The sequence below is a fragment of the Symphalangus syndactylus genome, chromosome 12 (assembly GCF_028878055.3).
Source record: "Symphalangus syndactylus isolate Jambi chromosome 12, NHGRI_mSymSyn1-v2.1_pri, whole genome shotgun sequence".
NCBI classification, from domain to species: Eukaryota; Metazoa; Chordata; class Mammalia; order Primates; family Hylobatidae; genus Symphalangus; species Symphalangus syndactylus.
The window spans coordinates 101566573-101586994 of record NC_072441.2 but is presented as its reverse complement, the minus strand read 5'-3'; the positions used below and the strand labels follow the sequence as shown (position 1 = coordinate 101586994).

The 20422-nt window shown below is 37.8% G+C and overlaps 1 protein-coding gene and 1 long non-coding RNA gene across 6 annotated transcripts in view; one reads left to right on the top strand and one right to left on the bottom strand.

The window, feature by feature from the left end:
* The window catches only part of LOC134734566 (uncharacterized), a 129815-nt gene that overhangs the window by 81571 nt on the left and 27822 nt on the right, over nucleotides 1-20422 (bottom strand). For all 5 annotated transcript variants that reach the window (XR_010117657.1, XR_010117653.1, XR_010117654.1 and 2 more), the window contains exon 2: nucleotides 19553-19669. This is a non-coding gene — a long non-coding RNA (uncharacterized lncRNA). The remainder of the gene's footprint in view (nucleotides 1-19552; nucleotides 19670-20422) is intronic.
* SLC9C2 (solute carrier family 9 member C2 (putative)) overlaps nucleotides 1-20422 on the top strand; it is a 103692-nt gene that overhangs the window by 60602 nt on the left and 22668 nt on the right. The window contains exons 14-21 of the mRNA XM_063627325.1: nucleotides 6559-6656; nucleotides 7651-7770; nucleotides 8920-9118; nucleotides 9803-9991; nucleotides 13536-13685; nucleotides 16879-16930; nucleotides 18659-18807; nucleotides 19481-19606. Of these exons, the coding sequence (XP_063483395.1) occupies nucleotides 6559-6656; nucleotides 7651-7770; nucleotides 8920-9118; nucleotides 9803-9991; nucleotides 13536-13685; nucleotides 16879-16930; nucleotides 18659-18807; nucleotides 19481-19606 (1083 nt within the window). The remainder of the gene's footprint in view (nucleotides 1-6558; nucleotides 6657-7650; nucleotides 7771-8919; nucleotides 9119-9802; nucleotides 9992-13535; nucleotides 13686-16878; nucleotides 16931-18658; nucleotides 18808-19480; nucleotides 19607-20422) is intronic.

The window sequence follows — 20422 nt, the reverse complement described above, 5'->3', positions numbered from 1 at the left end:
GAAGTCAGGTAGTGTGATGCCTCCAGCTTTGTTTGTTTTGGTTAGGATTATCTTGGCAAGGCAGACTCTGTTTTGGTTCCATATGAACTTTAAAGTAGTTTTTTCCAATTCTGTGAAGAAAGTCATTGGTAGCTTGATGGGGATGGCAATGAATCTATAAATTACCTTTGGCAGTATGGCCATTTTCACGATATTGATTCCTCCTATCCATGAGCATGGAATGTTCTTCCATTTGTTTCTGTCCTCTTTTATTTCATTGAGCAGTGGTTTTTCGTTCTCCTTGAAGAGGTCCTTCACATCCCTTGTAAGTTGGATTCCTAGGTATTTTATTTTCTTTGTAGCAATAGTGAATGGGAGTTCACTCATGATTTGGTTCTCTGTTTGTCTGTTATTGGTGTATAGGAATGCTTGTGATTTTTGCACACTGATTTTTTGTCCTGAGACTTTGCTGAAGTTGCTTATCAGCTTAAGGAGATCTGGGGTGAGATAATGGGGTTTTCTAAATATAAAATCATGTCATCTGCAAACAATTTGACTTCCTCTTTTCTTAATTGAATACCGTTTATTTCTTTCTTTTGCCTGATTGCCCTGGCCAGAACTTCCAACAGTATGTTGAATAGGAGTGGTGAGAGAGAGCATCCCTGTCTTGTGCCAGTTTTCAAAAGGAATGCTTCCAGTTTTTGCCCATTGAGTATGATACTGCTGTGGGTTTGTCATGAATAGCTTTTATTATTTTGAGATACATCCCATCAATACCTGGTTTATTGAGAGTTTTTAGCATGTAGGGCTGTTGAATTTTGTCAAAGGCCTTTTCTGCATCTATTGAGATAATCATGTGGTTTTTGTCTTTGGTTCTGTTTATGTGATGGATTATGTTTATTGGTTTGCATATGTTGAACCAGCCTTGCATTCCAGGGATGAAGCCATCTTGATCTTGGTGGATAAGCTGTTTGTTGTGCTGCTGGATTCGGTTTGCCAGTATTTTATTGAGGATTTTTGCATCGATGTTCATCAGGGATATTGGTCTAAAATTCTCTTTTTTTGTTGTGTCTCTTCCAGGCTTTGGTATCAGGATGACACTGGCCTCATAAAATGAATTAGGGAGGATTCCCTCTTTTTCTATTTATTGGAATAGTTTCACAAGGAATGTTACCAGCTCCTCTTTGTAACCTCTGGTAGAATTTGGCTGTGAATCTGTTTGGTCTTGGACTTTTTTTGGTTGGTAGGCTATTAATTTTTGCCTCAGTTTCAGAGCCTGTTATCGGTCTTTTCAGCCATTCAACTTCTTCCTGGTTTAGTCTTGGGAGGGTGTATGTGTCCAGGAATTTATCCGTTTCTTCTAGATTTTCTAGTTTATTTGCATAGAGGTGTTTATAGTATTCTCTGATGGTAGTTTGTATTTCTGTGGGATCAGTGCTGATATCCCCTTTATCATTTTTTATTGCATCTATGTGCTTCTTCTCTCTTTTCTTCTTTATTAGTCTTGCTAGCAGTCTATCAATTTTGTTGATCTTTTCAAAAAACCGGCTCCTGGATTCATTGATTTTTTGAAGGTTTTTTATGTCTCTATTTCCTTCAGTTCTGCTCTGATTTTAGTTATTTCTTGCCTTCTACCAACTTTTGAATTTGTTTGCTCTTGCTTCTCTAGTTCTTTTAATTGTGATGTTAGGGTATTGATTTTAGATTTTTCCTGCTTTCTCTTGTGGGCACATAGTGCTATAAATTTTCCTCTACACGCTGCTTTAAATGTGTCCCAGAGATTCTGGTATGTTGTGTCTTTGTTCTCATTGGTTTCAAAGAACATCTTTATTTCTGCCTTCATTTTGTTATTTAACCAGTAGCCATTCAGGAGCTGGTTGTTCAGTTTCCATGTGGTTGTGCAGTTTTGAGTGAGTTTCTTAATCCTGAGTTCTAATTTGATTGCACTGTGGTCTGAGAGACAGTTTGTTTTGATTTCTGTTCTTTTACATTTGCTAAGAAGTGTTTTACTTCCAACTATGTGGTCAATTTTGGAATAAGTGTGATGTGGTGCTGAGGAGAACATATATTCTGTTGATTTGGGGTGGAGAATTCTGTAGATGTCTATTAGGTCCACTTGGTGCAGAGCTGAGTTCAAGTCCTGGATATCCTTGTTAACCTTCTGTCTTGTTGATCTGTCTAATATTGACGGTGGGGTGTTAAAGTCTCCCATTATTATTGTGTGGGATTCTCAGTCTCATTGTAGGTCTCTAAGGACTTGCTTTATGAATCTGGGTGCTCCTGTATTGAGTGCATATATATTTAGGATAGTTAGTGCTTCTTGTTGAATTGATCCGTTTACCATTATGTAATGGCCTTCTTTGTCTCTTTTGATCTTTGTTGTTTTAAAGTCTGTTTTATCAGAGACTAGGATTGCAACCCCTACTTTTTTTTGCTTTCCATTTGGTTGGTAGATCTTCCTCCATCCCTTTATTTTGAGCATATGTATGTTTCTACATGTGAGATGAGTCTCCTGAGTACAGCACACTGATGGGTCTTGACTATCCAATTTGCCAGTCTGTGTCTTTTAATTGGGGCATTTAGCCCATTTACATTTAAGGTTAATATTGTTATGTGTGAATTTGATCCTGTCATTATGATGTTAGCTGGTTATTTTGCCCTTTAGTTGATGCAGTTTCTTCTCATCATCGATGGTCTTTACAATTTGGCATGTTTTGGTCTTTACTCTTAGATCTTTGCCAGCTGTAGAAACCACAGACGAGAAACACGTTTAGTTTCCAAGCTGGCAAATCACAGCTTCTATATTTTGTCTAAATTCTGCTTTAAGACTGAACTATTTCTCCTTGGTTTATCCCTGTCTCTGTCTTTCTCTACCTTATCATATGAAGCTAACAAAAAGCAGTACTTTTAATATTCCTGGAATATTAGAAATCTAGAAATCCTCTTAGCAGATTCATGAGGTACATTTTTTGTCTTCCAAGGTGCCTCAGGTGACAGCCTGGCCAGTGGTACTACCTTTTGATAGCATGGCTGCCTCCCTCCAGCCTCCTGCTGCAGTTTCCCCACTGCTCTTCCAGCTTCCACTAACAGTCTTCTCACTGCCCCCCTACCCTCTGCCCACCACCCAGTTCCAAGGCTAATGCAATACGTTTTAATTTCTGGAGGCTCTCCACAATTGATATTGATTTTTCCTGTTTTAGTCAGCTTCTGCTCTTTAACCAAGCAACCCAGAACTTTGTGGCTTAAAACAATGATTTATTATTTCTCATGGTTCTGTGTGTTGGCAATCTGGGTGATTCTATTGTTGGTCTCACTTTGGATCACTCTTATGCCTGTGGTCATTTCCTAGATCAGCTATGGTTGGAGGGTCCAGGATGTCCTCACTCTCAGGTTTGGCAGCTGATGCTAGTTGTCTTCCAGGGTGCTTTGTTTCTCCCCTCTATGGCCTATTCTCTATAGTTGGCTGGACTGGGCTTCTTCACAGCGTGGTCTCTGGGTTCCAACAGGGTGAGAGGGGAAGCCACAAAGCCTCTTAAGTTCCAGGCTCTGGAGCCTGAACAATGTCACTTTTACCCCCATTTTATTAGTTAAAGCAAATCACAAAGCCAGTCCAGAGTCAATGAGTAGAAAAGTAGATTACACCTCTTAATGGGGAAACAGCGATGCCAATTGCAAAGTGGGCATGGGCATGGACACAGGGAGGCATGACACACTGCAGTCATTGTTATAATGATCTACCACGTTTGCTTTTTTAAACCAACAATCCCATGGAAGGACTTGCTGCATGCTATTTTTGAATAGCTTTCCTAAGAGTACCTTCTACTCTGGCATTCTTCCTGTGTTTATGACCCCTTTCCTTGTCAGTCTCCTCTATGAACTCTTTTTAACCCTTTAATGTTGGTGCACCTCAGGACAATTAACTCTGTCCACTGTTCTTACTTTATAGTCTCTCCTTCTTTAGTCCCAGCTACGCTCATGATTTTAACACTAGGCATAGATGCTCTACAAATCTATAATCTTCCTTCCATACCTTTCAACACCAGCTCTTTAGACTCATGAATCCAGTGGTGGCTAGACAGCTTCTCCTTTCACTCTACCTCAAATCCATATTGAACTCATCCCAAGCCTACTGTTATATTCCAGCTGTTAGTGAATTAGACCATTGGTTGCTGGAGTCAGTCCTCTTCCTCTATCGTTCTCCAAGCTCTATCAATCTTACCTTCTAAATATTTGTCAAATACACCCCTTTCCATCCTTGTGAATATTAATTTAGGCCGTCATAATCTCTTGTCCAGATGATAACTTTCAATTGGTCCCCTTGTCTCCAATATTTCCATTCTCAAGTTACAGTGACTTACTAAAAGACATGTGACTATACCTCCTTCGTGCTTAAAACCCTAAATCACTCCTCAGTGCCTACATTTTCCATTGTGAGTTTCAAAGAACACTTGTTCCATGGCATGCTAATAGAAACTGCATGAAAAAAGAAGTTTCAATGCTCAAATTAGTTTGGGAAATGGTGGCTTAAATAAAGTTAAATGGGTTTCTTTTAGAACTTCTTGTAGAATTCTTCAGAATTTTAAATATGCTGTTATACATTGAGATTCTCCAAGAGGGACTATTGAATGCAACATTTCCTTACCCTTTCCCCTGCCCTGCATAGTTTTCAGGGATTGGGGTTGAAGGAGTATCTCACAGAATGTGCGTATCACATTCCAAGAAAAGTTTACCTGTGAAATTAAGTCAAAGCACAATATACAAGGTATTTTAAAATCTGGCCTCTGACTGTTTCTCTAACTGATGCTCTGCCCCACAACTTGTTTTTTACTGCACTCAGCATACTGTTTCTCACCTCTGTATGTGCACTAGAGATGCCACCCTCTGCCTACCTCTTTCTTCACTCTGCTTGCCCCACCACCATTCTTCATCTGGATAATTGTACTTCTCCTTAAAACTCAATTGAGGTATCATCTCTTCCAAGAGAAACTCCCTCTGATCCCGTCTCTACATCAAGTTTGATTAACACCCTGTGCTGAATGTTATCCCCTTAATTTCCTGTTTTATCATATATGCATCTAACTTTTCCCCTGCCTCATTAGATTGTGAACCCCTTAAAGCCTTGGACTATACCTCCATTGCCCTAAAACAGGGCTTGGAATAGAGTAGGCATTTAATAAACATTTGTTTAAAGGGTGAATGAATAAATAAACAATCCATCATATTAGTAAATCATAATTTTCTTGATCCAGGCCTACTTCTTGATGGGCAGGGCCAGAAACACTACAAGTGTAAACACTGGAGGTAGGCCTCAGGACTGAGCTTCTGGGACATACTTTTCTCACAGTGGACATCCTACCAGGGCCATCACGGAGGCTTACAATGTGGGGAAATCCACTAAGTGCTCCAGTAGCCCTCAGAGTAGAGAGAGCCTGGCCATTGCCCCATACTGTTTGGAAGGCAGCTTCAGAATTCGCATATCCTTTATCAAAGCTGTTACTGGTGGATCATTTTTCTATCTTCTGGAAAAGGACCTAATGAGTGAATGAGAATTGTCTTGAGATATAAGTGGTGTGAATTCTCTCCTTTCCTGAAATTACTATCATCCCTCGAATTTTAAGACTTGAGAAAATATGTTAAATGCAGTAGTGGTTGGAGTCAACATTTCTAAACAATGGATAGGCAAAGTGTATGGTCAGTATGTGAGCAAACACAGGCAGCAGTTCCAGGAGGTAACGCTAACCTCTGAATGTAATGTCAGTGTCATGTAGAAGCTATAATTTTTCTACTATTTTAGGAGGAGGATTGACACAACAATACAGCCTCTCTTTTTCTTTTGATAGTTCTTTGTGGGGCTGAAATGATTAGTTACACTTAGAATTAATACTTTGCATTCTCTGTTCTGCTGTAGAAAGATGATGCTACTGATGTTATTTATATTACTGAAGTAAACTCTTTGAGTTGTATATATAATATGTGTATATATATATGTGTGTGTATATATATATATATATATATATATATATATATATATATATATATTTTTTTTTTTTTTTTTGAGATGGAGTCTTGCTCCGTTGCCCAGACTGGAGTGCAATGGCGTGATCTCAGCTCACCACAACCTCCGCCTCCTGGGTTCAAGCGATTCTCCTGCCTTAGCCTCCTGAGTAGCTGGGATTACAGGCATGCGCCATCATGCCCCACTAATTTTGTATTTTTAGTAGAGATGGGGGGTTTCACCATGTTGCCCAGACTGGTCTTGAACTCCTGGACTCAAGTGATCCCCCTGCCTCAGCCTCCCAAAGTGGGCTACCATGCCTGGCTGAGTGGTATACATTTTGATTTTCTAGAAAACTAAGACCCTTTTTATCTCTCATAACATTCAGGACTGTACTTTATAAAAATGAGTATTCTCTAAACATTTGCATTGAATGAAATTTATTTCCTACTACATAATTTTTTGTAATAGCATATTTTGATATATTGAATTCAGTAATAATAGTGAGGGCTATGTAAGGGTTAAGAAGAATACATTCCATTTATGTTTTGATCTTTTGTAATCTTCATTTAATGTATGTTTAGAGTAGCTTTGAAGAGCAGCGTAACAATGGAATTCTTGAAATAGAGGCAGCCCGGATATTAATTGGTGCAGCAAAATGCTATTACTCCATCCAAGGAAAGTAAGTGTAACACTTCTTTAATTGATATTTCCAAAATTGAATGGCTATATGATGAAGAATAAATAAAATGAGAATTAAATGTCCAGATTGAGCAATCTATTATTTCACGTATCTATATCTATCCATCTTCTGTCTGTCCATCTGTCTGTCCTTCCATCCATCTTTCCATCTACTTTTTATTTTATTGGTTTATTTTTTTTCCCCTAAAGTTTTATGACCTTGGTGACATTAGGGGAGTCTGGAGAAAGATTGGACTGTCGTGTAATTAGATAAGACACTAGGGAATCCATGAAAGGGAACTTATATAACTTCAATTACTATTATAATTATTTTGCCTTCATATTATCTTCACTTTAAATTACCAGACAGAGAGGTTTAGAAGCCTGGAGGCTGCCATTAGACTGCTCCCTGGGGTGGAGCAGACTCTGGAAGAATTGACCCAACTGCTGGTGCTGACAAGTGCAATTAAGTCTGGTGGGAAAAGCTCAGTATCTTAGAGATATAACAATATCTGGTTACAGTCCTGGCAAACATTAGATAATAGATGATCTAACACAAAGCCATGGGGCAATAATAATAGGAGATCCTGGCTGGGTGATAGATAACATTTCAGCAGCCAGGTAATCTATTTGGAAGATCTTTACCAGTCCCTGGAATAAAGTTTGGGAAAGTTAGAGGCTTCAGGGCCTTGGAGAAGGTTGGGCCAGACCAGCATGACAAAGGAAAGCTTGATTCCAGACTCCAAAGAAATGGTCTAGGGAAGCTTTACTCATGCTCAACCTCTGGTCAGGAACAGAGGCAGCAGGGGTCTCATGCTAAAACTACTCCTGTACCATGACCATGGATGGATAGGTGGATGGATGCAGAGGCATAAGACTGAGCTTATTTGGTGGGTCCATATTAAATTTATACTTAGTACACCTTCCTTTTATATTAACCCAAAGTATAGCACTTGCTTTTTATTATAACACATATGTACATTTTTCTCTGTTAGATTCATGAGTATTTATGATGTTTCAACTTATATGAGAACTAGAAGTTGGCTTATAAAGTTTAAAAATGTTTTAACTTTCTTGGAATATCGTAAAGAAAAGATACATTTTATTCCACCTGAGTAAGTATTGTGAATCTTTAATAGAAACATACTTGAAAATACTACCATTTCTACATTGTCAGAATAGCTTATCTCAATTTTCCTTATTTGAGAAAAACGATATTATGGTTTATTTTCACTGATTGAGTCGTGCTTGCTTCTCTTCTTCCATTCTGTTTTAGCAACTTCATTGACATCTCTATTAGAGAGTAGTCAGGAAGGGAAAAAGGATGGTCATATTTGGATCCTTCAAGTTTTAATTGCTGTGTCTGAGGGTTATAGTGTGTTGTGGGCTGCTTAATATTCTTCTGGATATAACATACAGCAGGAGTGAGAAATAGCTAACCGGTAGACTAGATCTAGGTCTATTTAATTTCATCTGTTCTATTGTGTGATTCTGTTGATCCATAATTAGGAAAAACACAACATGGCCTTAATAATACCTGTAACCAATTTTCCAAAATATCACAAAACACAGATTTTACTTAACTGGGGTAGATATTTTACTTAGTTTTATAAATTTTGAGCTTACATACTTTTTAGAGCAGAGAGACATAATTTTTATACCCATAGAACATGCCAAAACAAGAACATACCAAGGGCGTTAATGCTGCTAAATTTTAAGTGGGCATTAACCTTTTATAACAAATTCTAGTAATTTTTTTTACTTTTTTCCATTTAATAAGTTTAAAGAGATATACAAAAAATCAAAAGTGTAGGACCTTGACATATATCCAAAGGATTTCTTTTTGTCATGCTCTACATTAGATGGAATGAAAAGTTTTAATAAATATATGTCATAGTAATTATTTAATATAATATTTTTCCCATTCTTGATTTTAAACAATCCAATGTGTAATTTGTTTTCCTCTAAATTTATTTGTTTTTTTTGTTTTTATTTATGAGTCTTTGCATTGTTTCCAAGGTTCTGTGGCCTTGAGTTTTAAAAATGCTTCCCATCCCTGATACGGACTTTTAAAAATCGTATTTTTTACCTTTCTTCATTATGATTTTTATGTATAGAAAATATGCTTTTGATTTTTGCTTACTATTATTTTATATTATGTATAGTCTTCAAATTAATTTTAATGATTTGTTTAAACAAATATTGAACTTCAGCTGCTAATTATACTTTTAAGTGATCTAACATTTTATTTGATCTCTTTTCAGGAGTAATACATTTCTGACTTTTATATTTCACATAGTATTTTCTGAAGAATTTGAATATACAGGACAGATTATAAATATGATATATATTTATCCTATGATAATACATCTGTGGCCAATGGCAAGAGATTTAAATGTGTCAGCACTGATATCAATAAACTACTATTTTATGTTTTTATATGTATTAGAATCAACATTGAAGGTACTGTTTAAAATAGAAATAGAATCTATAAAAAGAGCAATTCAGGTATTTTGAATCTATTTTGTCATATTATTGAAGTAAGTTGATACCAACAGCCATTTGCTATGATAGTTGATGAGATCCTAGAATTTTAGTAACCTTTTTGAATTTTCCAAGTTTAATAGTGAAATTAATATGAGTCGTGGTATTGGACATTAGTTGAGTATCATAAAAGTAGAGAGATTCTCAAGGATCAGGTAAAGGAGAATTGAAAATCCAGACATGGACGTTTCCCTCAAATATTTTGTGTAATGATGCAAGAAATAAATAAGTGAATAAGAATTGGTTTGCTAGGTCTTTGTCATAAAATGTGAGTTAATTATTAGTATAAATGTGTAAAAGGTGATTTATGAGCATTACTATTTCATACTTTATTATTAATAGTATTGCAATGAATCTGTTTATTGCTATTTTTAATGCTTGTCTTTGGCATTCCAGCTTTATTATAGAATATATATTTTAAATCAAATTATAAATGGTGAAGATTTAAAAGAATTTTTGGGGGGATTCTAAATGAATAACTTAAAGCTCAACTTTTGGAATATAACTCATTTGTAGTTAAGAACTTAGTTGTTAATTTTATAGATTTCTTCCCCCCAACATTACTGTATAGGTGCTATGAAATGACATTTGTTTTCTATACAGATAATAATTTTGAAAAGGAAGTATTTTCAACAACGTTGGAATACTTTGGAATTTTTTATCCTGGTTATTGGAATCATTGATATCTTTTGTGTATACTTTGTGAAATTGAGACCAGACAACTTGGCTCTTATTCAGCTTACAGTAATAATGGGATATTTAAGAATAATTAGGTTTCTTCCTCTCTTCAAGGTAAGATTTCACATTTTAAAATATTAAGATTTGCCAGGAGTGGTAGCTCACACCTGTAATCCCAGCACTTTGGGAGGCCTAGGTGGGTGGATTGCTTGAGTCCAGAAGTTTGAGACAACCTGGGCAACATAGCAAGACCTCATTGCTACAAAAAATTAATAAATTAGCTGGGCATGATGGTGTATGCCTGTGGTCCCAGCTACTTGGGAGGCTGAGGTGGGAGGATCGCTTGAGCCCAGGAGGTGAGGCTGCAGTGAGCTGAGATTGTGCCAGTCAGACAGAGTGCAATGATGGCTCTGGTGACAGAGCCAGACCCTGTCTCAAAAAATAATAATAATAATAAAATAAAATATTAAAATTCTTTTTTTACATTGTGTGTTAAGTGAGTAAGAAACCTCATTGTTTTGAAAGAAATGAGAGCAGGAGTTGTCTCTTCTGGAACACTCTCTCAATAGGTATCTGCATGGTTCCCTTTCTCATCACCTTCAAGCCATTGCTCAAATCTCACCTTGTCACAGAGGCCTCTCCTGACCAGCCTATGTCAACTGGCAACCCACCCTTCACACCCTCAATTTCTACCTCATCCTCCTGATTCTCCTCTACCTGCTCAACTTTAATTTTTTCCCCACAGTACTTATCAGTGTTTTACTGTATATTGTATGTACTCTCCATGAGGTAGAGATCTTTGTTTTGGTCTTTCTTTTTACATTTTTGAATAGAAATGGTATCTCACTATATTGTCTAGGCTGGTCTAAAGCTCCTGGGCTCCAGCAATCCTCCTGTTTCAGCCTCCCAAAGTGCTGGGATTACAGGCATGAGCCACCAAACTCAGCCTGTTTTGGTCATTGATGTAACCTCTGCCTCCAGAACAGTGCCTGGCATATAGTAAGCACTTAATAAATATTTGTTGAGTGAATGAATGAAAATCTTGGTGCCAGTAGGAGCAGGGTAACCCAAAGACAAGTTCTTTAAGTTTCAGTAAAATTTGTTCATGTCTCCCAAACTGTACAGAAACAAAAATATTTCCTCCATAGCTCCACAGTCACATAAGATACTACCTATGGAATTTAATTTTACTGTGGCCTTCAATTGCCTTAACAATTACTATGCCTTCATTCCATGACTCTGGTTTTGATACTGAAGGCAGATTTTTATACTTTCAGTTTCAATTCTTAAACCTCCTTTCTCTGTTTCCAATGGAGTTGCATTACATAAGCTTTTAACTTCGGGGCTTTAAATGATTTCACTTGCCATGCCAGGTTTGTTGTTGTTTAATTCTTATTACATCAAGCAAATCTATTATATTAGTATTTATTGAAGTTAGATACAGAGATTTAACATTAAAAAATTGCTATAAACTCTGACGGTAAAATGCACATATTAGACTCCTCCACCCAGTCCCCATTCTCCACAACATTTAATAGTTATCTTTAAGGCAGAATTGTTTGACTATCCAGCTTGTGCTTACAGATTTTCTTTTCTGTTCCTTCATTTATTCTACATTGGTGTCACCAAACTTTAGTGTTCATAAGAATGACCATTCAGAGTTACTGTACCTGGTTTAAAGGGTAATTTTGATTCAATGTGCTTTTTGCCTTATGAGCTGAGTTTGGAGCAAGGTGCTCATGTAAGGTGTAACTCCACCATCATGTAAACTACCCTAGAAATCAGGATGTGTTGTGTGAGGCAAAGACTTAAAATGGAAGGTAGAAGTTTCTTTAGGTGTTCAGTATTTATATAGAGATCGTATGCAGGTAAATGTAAAATAATTATTTTAGAAGGAATACTTCGTGAAAAGTATTTAAAATGAAACAAAGATTTAAAAGTGTATTATTGTGGAAACTGTCACAGGGGAGTGACAGCTATCTGGGCTGGTGGCACGGCAGTAAAAGAATTTACCAAGACAGTTGTAGATAAAGAAAGGCATATTTATTTATTAGAGACAGTAGAAAAATACATTGCCAGGGAAACAACGGGCAGCCTGCAAGAAAGAAGCCAACTGCAAAGAAGCAAAGGCTTGCTAGGGATTTTATAGGGTAGTGTTTATGCTGTCTGTTGAAAAGGGCTTTGTGCTGTTAGTGCCATGGTTGCAGTGAGCTAACTTGCAGGAGTCTGGTGGTAGTTGGGCACAAGATTTTGAGTTATTTGTGCAGGCGGGCAATGCATCCTGGGCCATGAAGAAAGGCAGACTTGCAGCTTATCTGCTGCTTCTTTTTGCTTTCCCCTGATCCCACCAGCCTGATTCGTTTTGCCTAATTAGCGACTTTACAAAAACCAAATCCATTTAGAGTGTGGGCAGCAATGTTCTGAACTAGTCGTCCCTTCTGTCTAACATGCTCTGACAAATCTCAGTGAAGTATATTATCATGGTTTTTAATTGAACACTCACTATTTTCCAGGAACTGTTTAAAGCACTTCACATAAATTATCTGGTTTAATTAATAGAATAGCCTTGTGAGGTAGATTTCACCACTATGTAAAGTTAGGTGGCTCATAGCCAGTGTCAGCATAATGTGGCTTTCAAAAGAAACAAACCTGCATTGGAAAACGTGGAAGAATACTGGCGATCTTTAGGCGCCCTAAAGGATAGCTCAAGCAGTGTCAGTGCACTGTAGAGCGTAACTTTGAAAAAATCCTCTTGAAACATCTCTCCCTTTGCCCAAAGTTTCAAAGGCAAAATAGCAGCTTAAAAAAAAAATTCCCTTCTGTGCGCTTGTAATTCCTTCACTATGATACCATCTCCCAGTTCACTTTTTTTTTCTCCCTTGTTACCCAGTCCCTCGCCATCTGCCCCTGTGCTCTGACATGACTTTAACCCTGTGGGAAGCCCCCTGTCCGTGTGAGTGACTATGTGGATTTTGAGGAGTCCCTCTATTGGAATTCTGGTACTTAGATATTATTTCCTCATTTTACACATGAGGAAACTGAGTCCTCAAAGTCACTAAATAACTTGCTCAAGGTCACAGAGCTGGTGAATAGGAGAGCTTGCATTTGAATTTAGAGAAGTGTATAGTTAAAATCCCATTCTCTTCAGTCATGACACTAGCCTGCCGTAGCTTATGATTGGAGAAGTATAGAACTAAGCAGGATCTTAGATACCCTGAGTTCTTTATTTTGCAAGTGAAGAAACTGAGGCACACAGAGATGATTTGTTCGGTGAGTAACTATGACCCAGGTTAGGAGACCTGGTTAGGGGTTTTCTGAAATCTGGGGGTACAGAGAATGAGGGAAAAGGCAGTGCTAGAGACTTTCCCCTAAAGCAAGAGTCAATTATTCACTAAGCTTCACCTTCTTTAGAGAATGGGTCTTGACTTTTGTCAGCACAGAATCACCTGGCGGACTTGCTAAGACATCGACTACTAGGCCCCACCCAAGAGTGTCTGATTCCACAGGTCTCTAGTGAGACCTGAGATTTTGCATTCCTAACAAGTTTGTGGGCTCTGCTGTTGCTGGTCTGGAGATGACACTTTATGAATTTCTGCCTCAGAGGGTGCTTTTCCTCATCAAATGTACAGGCTTTTTTTTCTTCTTCTCATTATTCCAGATAATAGTACCAATACTGATAAGAATTGCAGATGTGCAGATCAAAAAGCGCTTCAGCTTGATGTATAGTATTACAAAAGGCTATATCAAAAGTCAAGAAGATGTCAAACTTCTAATAAAACAAATAGCTGTCTGTGAATCAATATATCAGGTGAGAAATAAGCACTGGTCATTTGGGGAGAAAAACCCCTTAGGTGTATTAACTTCTTTTAAGACTAGTTCTATGTATGTTTGATGAAACAGACAAATTCCAACAGTTGAAAGGGATTCAGTTGTTTATTATATCATATGAGGTGCCACAGAGAACAGTCTCTGATCATTACATTTCAGCTGTTATCATCAAACTCATTTATTATTTTCATAGCAGAAAACATATGATCTCTTTTCTGAGTGCAGAGTATAGAGAAGAGATCTAGTATGTCTCTGTAACACTCTCTAAAAGACAGGGCACTTGGAAAGGTGTATGCAGGAGTTGAGACTTGAATAAGGCTTCAAAGAAAGGGTAAGTCTTAAGTGGAGAGGAAGAGAGGAAAAGAGAACAAAGATTTTGACAGTGAAAAGTTGAAATCCTGGTGCTGTGGGGTGGGTGAGTAGAAGTATTTATTTTTTATCATTTAAGACCCTCTTCATTTCCAGCCACTATGCAGTAAGTACTAGATGGGAGCCTAGAGGTGGAGTGAATCCCCTCCTAACCAGGCTCCCTCACACCAGTCTGTCTACTACCAGCGACTCGCAAAAGAGTGGGGAAAGTGGAACGTGACTGCTGTCTCATTCTCATGCTTCTTTGGGCCTGATAATGTAAAGGAGACTCACGTTCTTTAGATAAAAAACTTCCTTATTTTTCACTCACAGCTGGCAACTCTGCTCTTTGCAGTGAGAATTTTTCAATTGATTTTCCAGGTTACAGATTTTTAAATTTCTAGTTGTGTTCATTCTTCTGTTTAACCCATCTATTAAACTTTTTAATTTTTTTGACAATTACTTTTTGATCTCCAAAAACTGTGGTTGCTTCCTTTTCATAACAACTGTTTGCTTTAAAAGAATTAATGTAATATTATCTAGAATTTTCTTTTCATCTTAAAAGATTTTTTGCTCCCTGTGTTAATTCTGCTTCCTTGGGGTTCATTCTCCTATTCGTTGTGTTTGGTTTCTATATTTCATTCTGTTTTTGCCCCCAGTGTTTGGTGATTTTGGTTATATTTTCACACGTGTCAATGAGGGGCTAAGGTGAACAATATCAACAGCTGAAAGGTGTTTTCTCAGCCCAAGTGACGTTCTTGATTTTTAACCGGAGATGGATTTAAATCCTGATTACTACAATGATTATGTGTGGATACATAAAACCATGGATGGCCTAGAGGTTATGTCTTCTGGTTACGGTGCCTATTTTTTGTGGTGACAGTTACGTTACCTCAGTCAAGAGAGGCTCTTATTGAAATCAGAAGAGGAAAAGAGGCTGTGAAGATATCTACCTTTATTGGATTGAACATTAATGTGTAACAGAATTCTGTCCTGTTGCTTTACTTTGAAGAATGGAGAAGAAAATTAAAAGAACTACTCAAAGGCTGGATTGATCTGCATTAGAAAGAACACAGAGCTATTCATAGGAGAGATTTCAGCAGAAGGAGGAAGAGAGAAGAAAAACAAGAGCCAGTGGGAGGAGTTAAGAATGTGTTTTCAGGAGTTTGGGAGAAGATGCAGAGATCTGAGGGCAGTTGCCTTGACGTGTCACAGGTGAAGTGAATCCCCTGTGACATTTTGAAAGAAGCACCAGTAAAGATTTAAATGGCCTTTTGAGATGTGTTTCGATGTCTAACTGGTGTTTATTCTGAAACTGACTTGGTTCTGGAAATTGGCCTGTGGCAGCTCACCTTAAGAAAAATAAATGTATGCCCAGGCTTTCATGATTATGCCCTCTTTGTAGGCAGGAGTCAGTTCCCATGCGCTTTTGTGCAAAGGCGTTCTAGAGCAGTCTTACAGGGTTGCTGTAAGTCTAGTTTGGTGTGAAGGGGGCCTAGCTGCTATCTTTGCACCTATGCAAGCAGGGCTGGACTAGGATATGTTGGTGCCATGGACAGGCTAGTAATTTGGCACCTTCCCAATATCGATGCAATGTTATCGAGTAAGAAGAAATAATTTAATAAATATTACATACCTTATTCTTATATTCAAAATGAGGGATTCATTACATGTGATTTTTTTCTAAACCAAAACAAAGAACAACAAAAAAAACCCCACAAAAACTTAACTTTGCTTAAACTTTAGATAACAAACCAGGTGTTCCCTATAAAGAGCACTATGCCATGCATTATTTGGGGCAGAGTTTCAGACATCTGTACCTGACAACCCTAAAGAACTGTGAGTTGTGTGATTCCAGGACTGTTGGTGTAGCCAAGTGCAAACTCCCCAGTGACTCAAAGCTGGAGGGTAAGCTTCAAGAGGAAAAGTGCCTGGGACATAGTGGGCATCCAACAAATACTTGTTGTATGATTGATTGAACAGAGATTGGTTAGCCCTGGAGTGCAGTGATTTCTTCAGTTATCTAAGGAGTTATTTGTTAGAAATATGAACTAATCGATATCGTATTTTCTCATTTTTCCACTTCTTTTTGTGCTCCTGATAGGCTGGCTTCCCAACTAGCTGCTCAGTTGGCTCACTCCCAAATCAGGCGCTATGAGAATTCTCCTTGGTGCACAATGGAGTACATACTGATCTTTTCTGCTAACTATTAGGCAAGGTAGTTATGCAAGCTACTGACTGTACTAGACTCGTTGAGATTGATGTCTGAGCATGGGCAAATCAGCAGAATTGTCCCAGAGGGAAGAAATGAGCCAATAGCTTTTCTAAAGCTAAGTGAAATGTCCTCTATCACACTTCCTTTTCTCTGAATTTAAAAGGAAAGCCAGGCTGGGTGTGGTGGCTCATGCCTGTAATCCCAGCACTTTGGGAGGCAGAGGTGAGTAGATCACCTGAGGTCAGGAGTTCAAGACCAGCCTAGCCAACATGGAGAAACCCCATCTCTTTGTATTTTGTAAAAATACAAAAATCAACTGGGTGTGGTTGCTCACACTTGTAATCCCAGCTACTTGGAAGGCTGAGGCACGAGAATAACTTGAACCCGGGAAGTGGAGGTTGCAGTGAGCTGAGATTGCACCACTGCACTCCAACCTCGGCAACAGAGCAAGACTCTGTCTCAAAAAATAAAAATAAAAGGAAAGCCAGAACTATACTTGGTATAATAAGTATACTTCTCAGGAATCTAAGAAGAAATGCATGTTTTTCTTAATTTCTTACAGAAACTATATGAATAATAAGAAATACATGTTTTTCTTAATTTTTTACAGAAACTATGTGAAATTTTGGAAACCAACAAACAGGATGCTGTCAAAGAATTAGGTAGGTAGTTGAAGTATCTGAGTTCTTAAAGTCACATCTTATTGTCCTATAATTTAATAAAACAAGAATAATTCATGCTTTCATTTACTTGCTCATTCATTTATGCATTCAACAAGCATTTATTAAACACAGCTAATGGGCCAGGTAAGGGAAAGCAAAGATGAGTAGATCCTGACCCTTAAACAGTGCAGAATCTTGTGGAGTGTATGAGCATATCAATAGATAATTGAAAAAGTTAGCAGAGTCCTGTTAGTTGTTATGGGAGTGTAGAGGAAAGAATGAAAGGAGTGTGGAAAGTGTATTAAGGTGGCAAGGTCAGAGTCCTCAAGGTTAGAAGAAAAAGACATGTGAAGGTTACCTTTGACAAAATGGTTTTGTTTCATTGTTTTGTTTTTTGCAAAGATACTCTGGAATGTAGGGCTGCAACAAATGTCATTTCCTGAGTATCTACAGTCACTCCACTTTATTTGAAGCACAGAGCAGGAGCCCAGGGATTTTATGCCAAGTTTTTTGGTCAACTTTCCTCATGTGGGGCTGTGGGCCAGGCTCTCAGCGTGTGCAAAAGCATCTGGTAGAGGGCCCGGCATACGGAAGGCCCTTAATAAATGGAAGTTATCAGAAAAGAAAATAAAGTAAAACCATTTCATATTCATGACCACATTGTAAGATGCCATATGGGGTTACACTTTCCAAATCAAAATGGAAAGAATGTGATCTAATGAATGAAAGTGTAAGTTTAGAGACAACAGATTAGAATATTTTGGCATTATCTCAGAAAACCCATGACCCATTGTTGCCATTTACATGTTGACAGATTTTTATTTCTGTGCTTTTAAAGATTAGGGGTTAGGACAGCTGAATTATATTATGTTTTAGTATGGCATATTACAAAGTTTTCTCAGTTCGCTACTCTAAAAGGCAGTGCTTGTTTCCATGTGGTTACTGCAACTGATGACTGAATGCTTATCATGGCAGGAACTGCTAACTCTTTATGTACATTATCTCATTTAATCCTTATAATTACTCTATGAGGCAAATACTATTATTAGAGAGGTTAATTTGCCTGAGGCCCTATGGCTAGTAAGTAGTGAGCCAGGTTTCTAGCCCAGGTGTATTTGACACTAAAACCTATGCTTTTGATCATTGCTACCTTTCACTTTAGTGGTCAATTCATTTAGTTAAAAAAAAAAGAGTGTGTACCTTCGATATGGCAAGCATTGTGTTCAATGTTGAATATGAAGATGAAACAGATGCAATTTTAACCTTGACTCACAGTCCAGTTCATGTCTTCTCAGGTTTACTAAAGGGGAAAGAATATGCTCCTTGATCTCAGAAAGACCCACCAGCCAAAGTCCAGGGGTACTTTCATTCTGTCATTTATTCGTCTAACCAACAAAAATTATACAATATGGAGGATGAGACAGAGAAGTAAAAATAGTAACATGATAACGTAATGACTTCCATAATAGAGATATGGAGGAGATGCCATGGGGATAAGAGAGAGAGAGTGATTTTCTCTTAGCTAGTGGGGGAAGACAGTTTCCAATTTTCTCATCCATAAAATAGAGTTGAAAATAACTCTTTTCCTACTGACCTCATGAGTTCTGCATGAAACTAGAATAAAAGAATATTGTGTAAATGCTTTGGAAATTATACAGTATTATACTAATATTAGTTATTGTGGTTATTGCACAGGCCACTTACTGAATTTTATTTTCTTTGCTGTAGTACTCATAGAGCATGAGGGTCGTGATGTTGTCATTGCTTTGAAGACTAAACAGGCAATCCGGAATGTGATTGCTAAAGCTCTAGAAAATCTCACCTTCCTTTGTTCAAGAGGCATTATTGATAAGCATGAAGTCACTGAGATAAATAAGGTAATTTTGCTTGATTCTGCCCGCATAACACCGCAGCCTTCATGGTTACTTTAGCAGTATATAATAAGGAGGGAGATTGAAAAAAATTGTTTAACCACAGGTGTTAACTCTATAATCACCTTCAGCAAAGGACAACGAATGCCAGTGCAACCCGGTACACTCCATTTGTCAAAACTACTTGATTCCAAGTAACAGAAACCAACTTGAACTAAGTTTAGTAAAGAAATGGTTGGGGGATTTATCAAAAGGATGCAGAGTACTTTATAGAACCTACAATAGCCAGGATATGTGACAAGGCCTAAGGAAGGGATTCGAACAGAGATGGAGAAAACTTTCTAAATTCTCCATTTCCTATCAGCGTTGCCCTCTATGGCATCTTCCTTTGGCTCCCCCTATAGACTCACTAGATTTTTCTGTTTTTCCATCCACTGTGTCAATTGAATTATGAAGATGATAGGTTCAATCTGAGTTAATAAGTCAGTGAAAATAGTAATAAGGGGAGACTAGGGACAAAAATGGTTAGAGGAATTTAGATAGGATGAGAGAAGCTGTGAGTCAAACATCAAGGTTAAACTTGCCTAACAATAGTTTATTTAGATTTCCTTAGTTTTTGCCTAGTGTCCATTTCCTGTTACAGGATCTGATCCCCATTATTTTGATTATTTGTTTTTAGGTACTTCTTAAAAAATTAAAAGCGCTAAATAACTTTCCAAAGGCAATCCCACCCCCAACTCCTGACAAATACCTTCACAACATCATTTGGCTAGAAGGTAAAGATGTTCTCATTGACTTCTTCAAGGTAAAGTTTCCGTTTTCTATTCTGGCTCAGGTTTGATGATAATTATCCATTTTTTTCCACTCCCTAATGAAAGATTAACAGAAAAGCATATCACATACTGGCCAATTCAGGGAAAGCCAAAATGGAGGCCCAGGAAAGAGGAAGAATAGATCTCTTTTTGAGCCTAAAGGGCAAAGATAGTTTTTCACAATGGCTTATCCGCTTATGAGTAGCTATATGTGTCTGACTATTAACAATCCTGTTCTATTTTATGTTGTAGAGTTCTGGACTTCTTGATGTACACTCTGGGAGAGACATTTTTTAGAGCAAGGGTCTCAAACTTAAGTTACTGCACAGACCGGGCAGATAGTGTAAAAGTAAAGGCAGTTGGGCTTAGTGTAATAGGGAACAATGAGAACTGAGGTGTATTCAAGTTCATGCTCTGTCAGCTGAGGGTTGCCACAGGACTTTGAACTCTTTCAACAAATATCTATTGAATATCCTCTACATGCCAGAGACTGTTCTAGGTTTTAGGATATGGCAGTAAACAAAACAGATGAAGTCCCTACTTTCATTTTTTAATTTTTATTTTATTTATTTTATTTATTTTTTTGAGATAGAGTCTCACTCTGCCGCCCAGGCTAGAGTGAAGTGGTGCGATCTCGGCTCACTGCAACCTCTGCCTCCCGGGTTCAAGTGATCCTCCTGCCTCAGCCTCCCAAGTAGCTGGGATTACAGGCCTGCGCCACCATGCCCAACTAATTTTCGTATTTTCAGTAGACACGGGGTTTCATCATGTTGGCCAGGCTGGTCTGGAACTCCTTACTTCAAGTGATC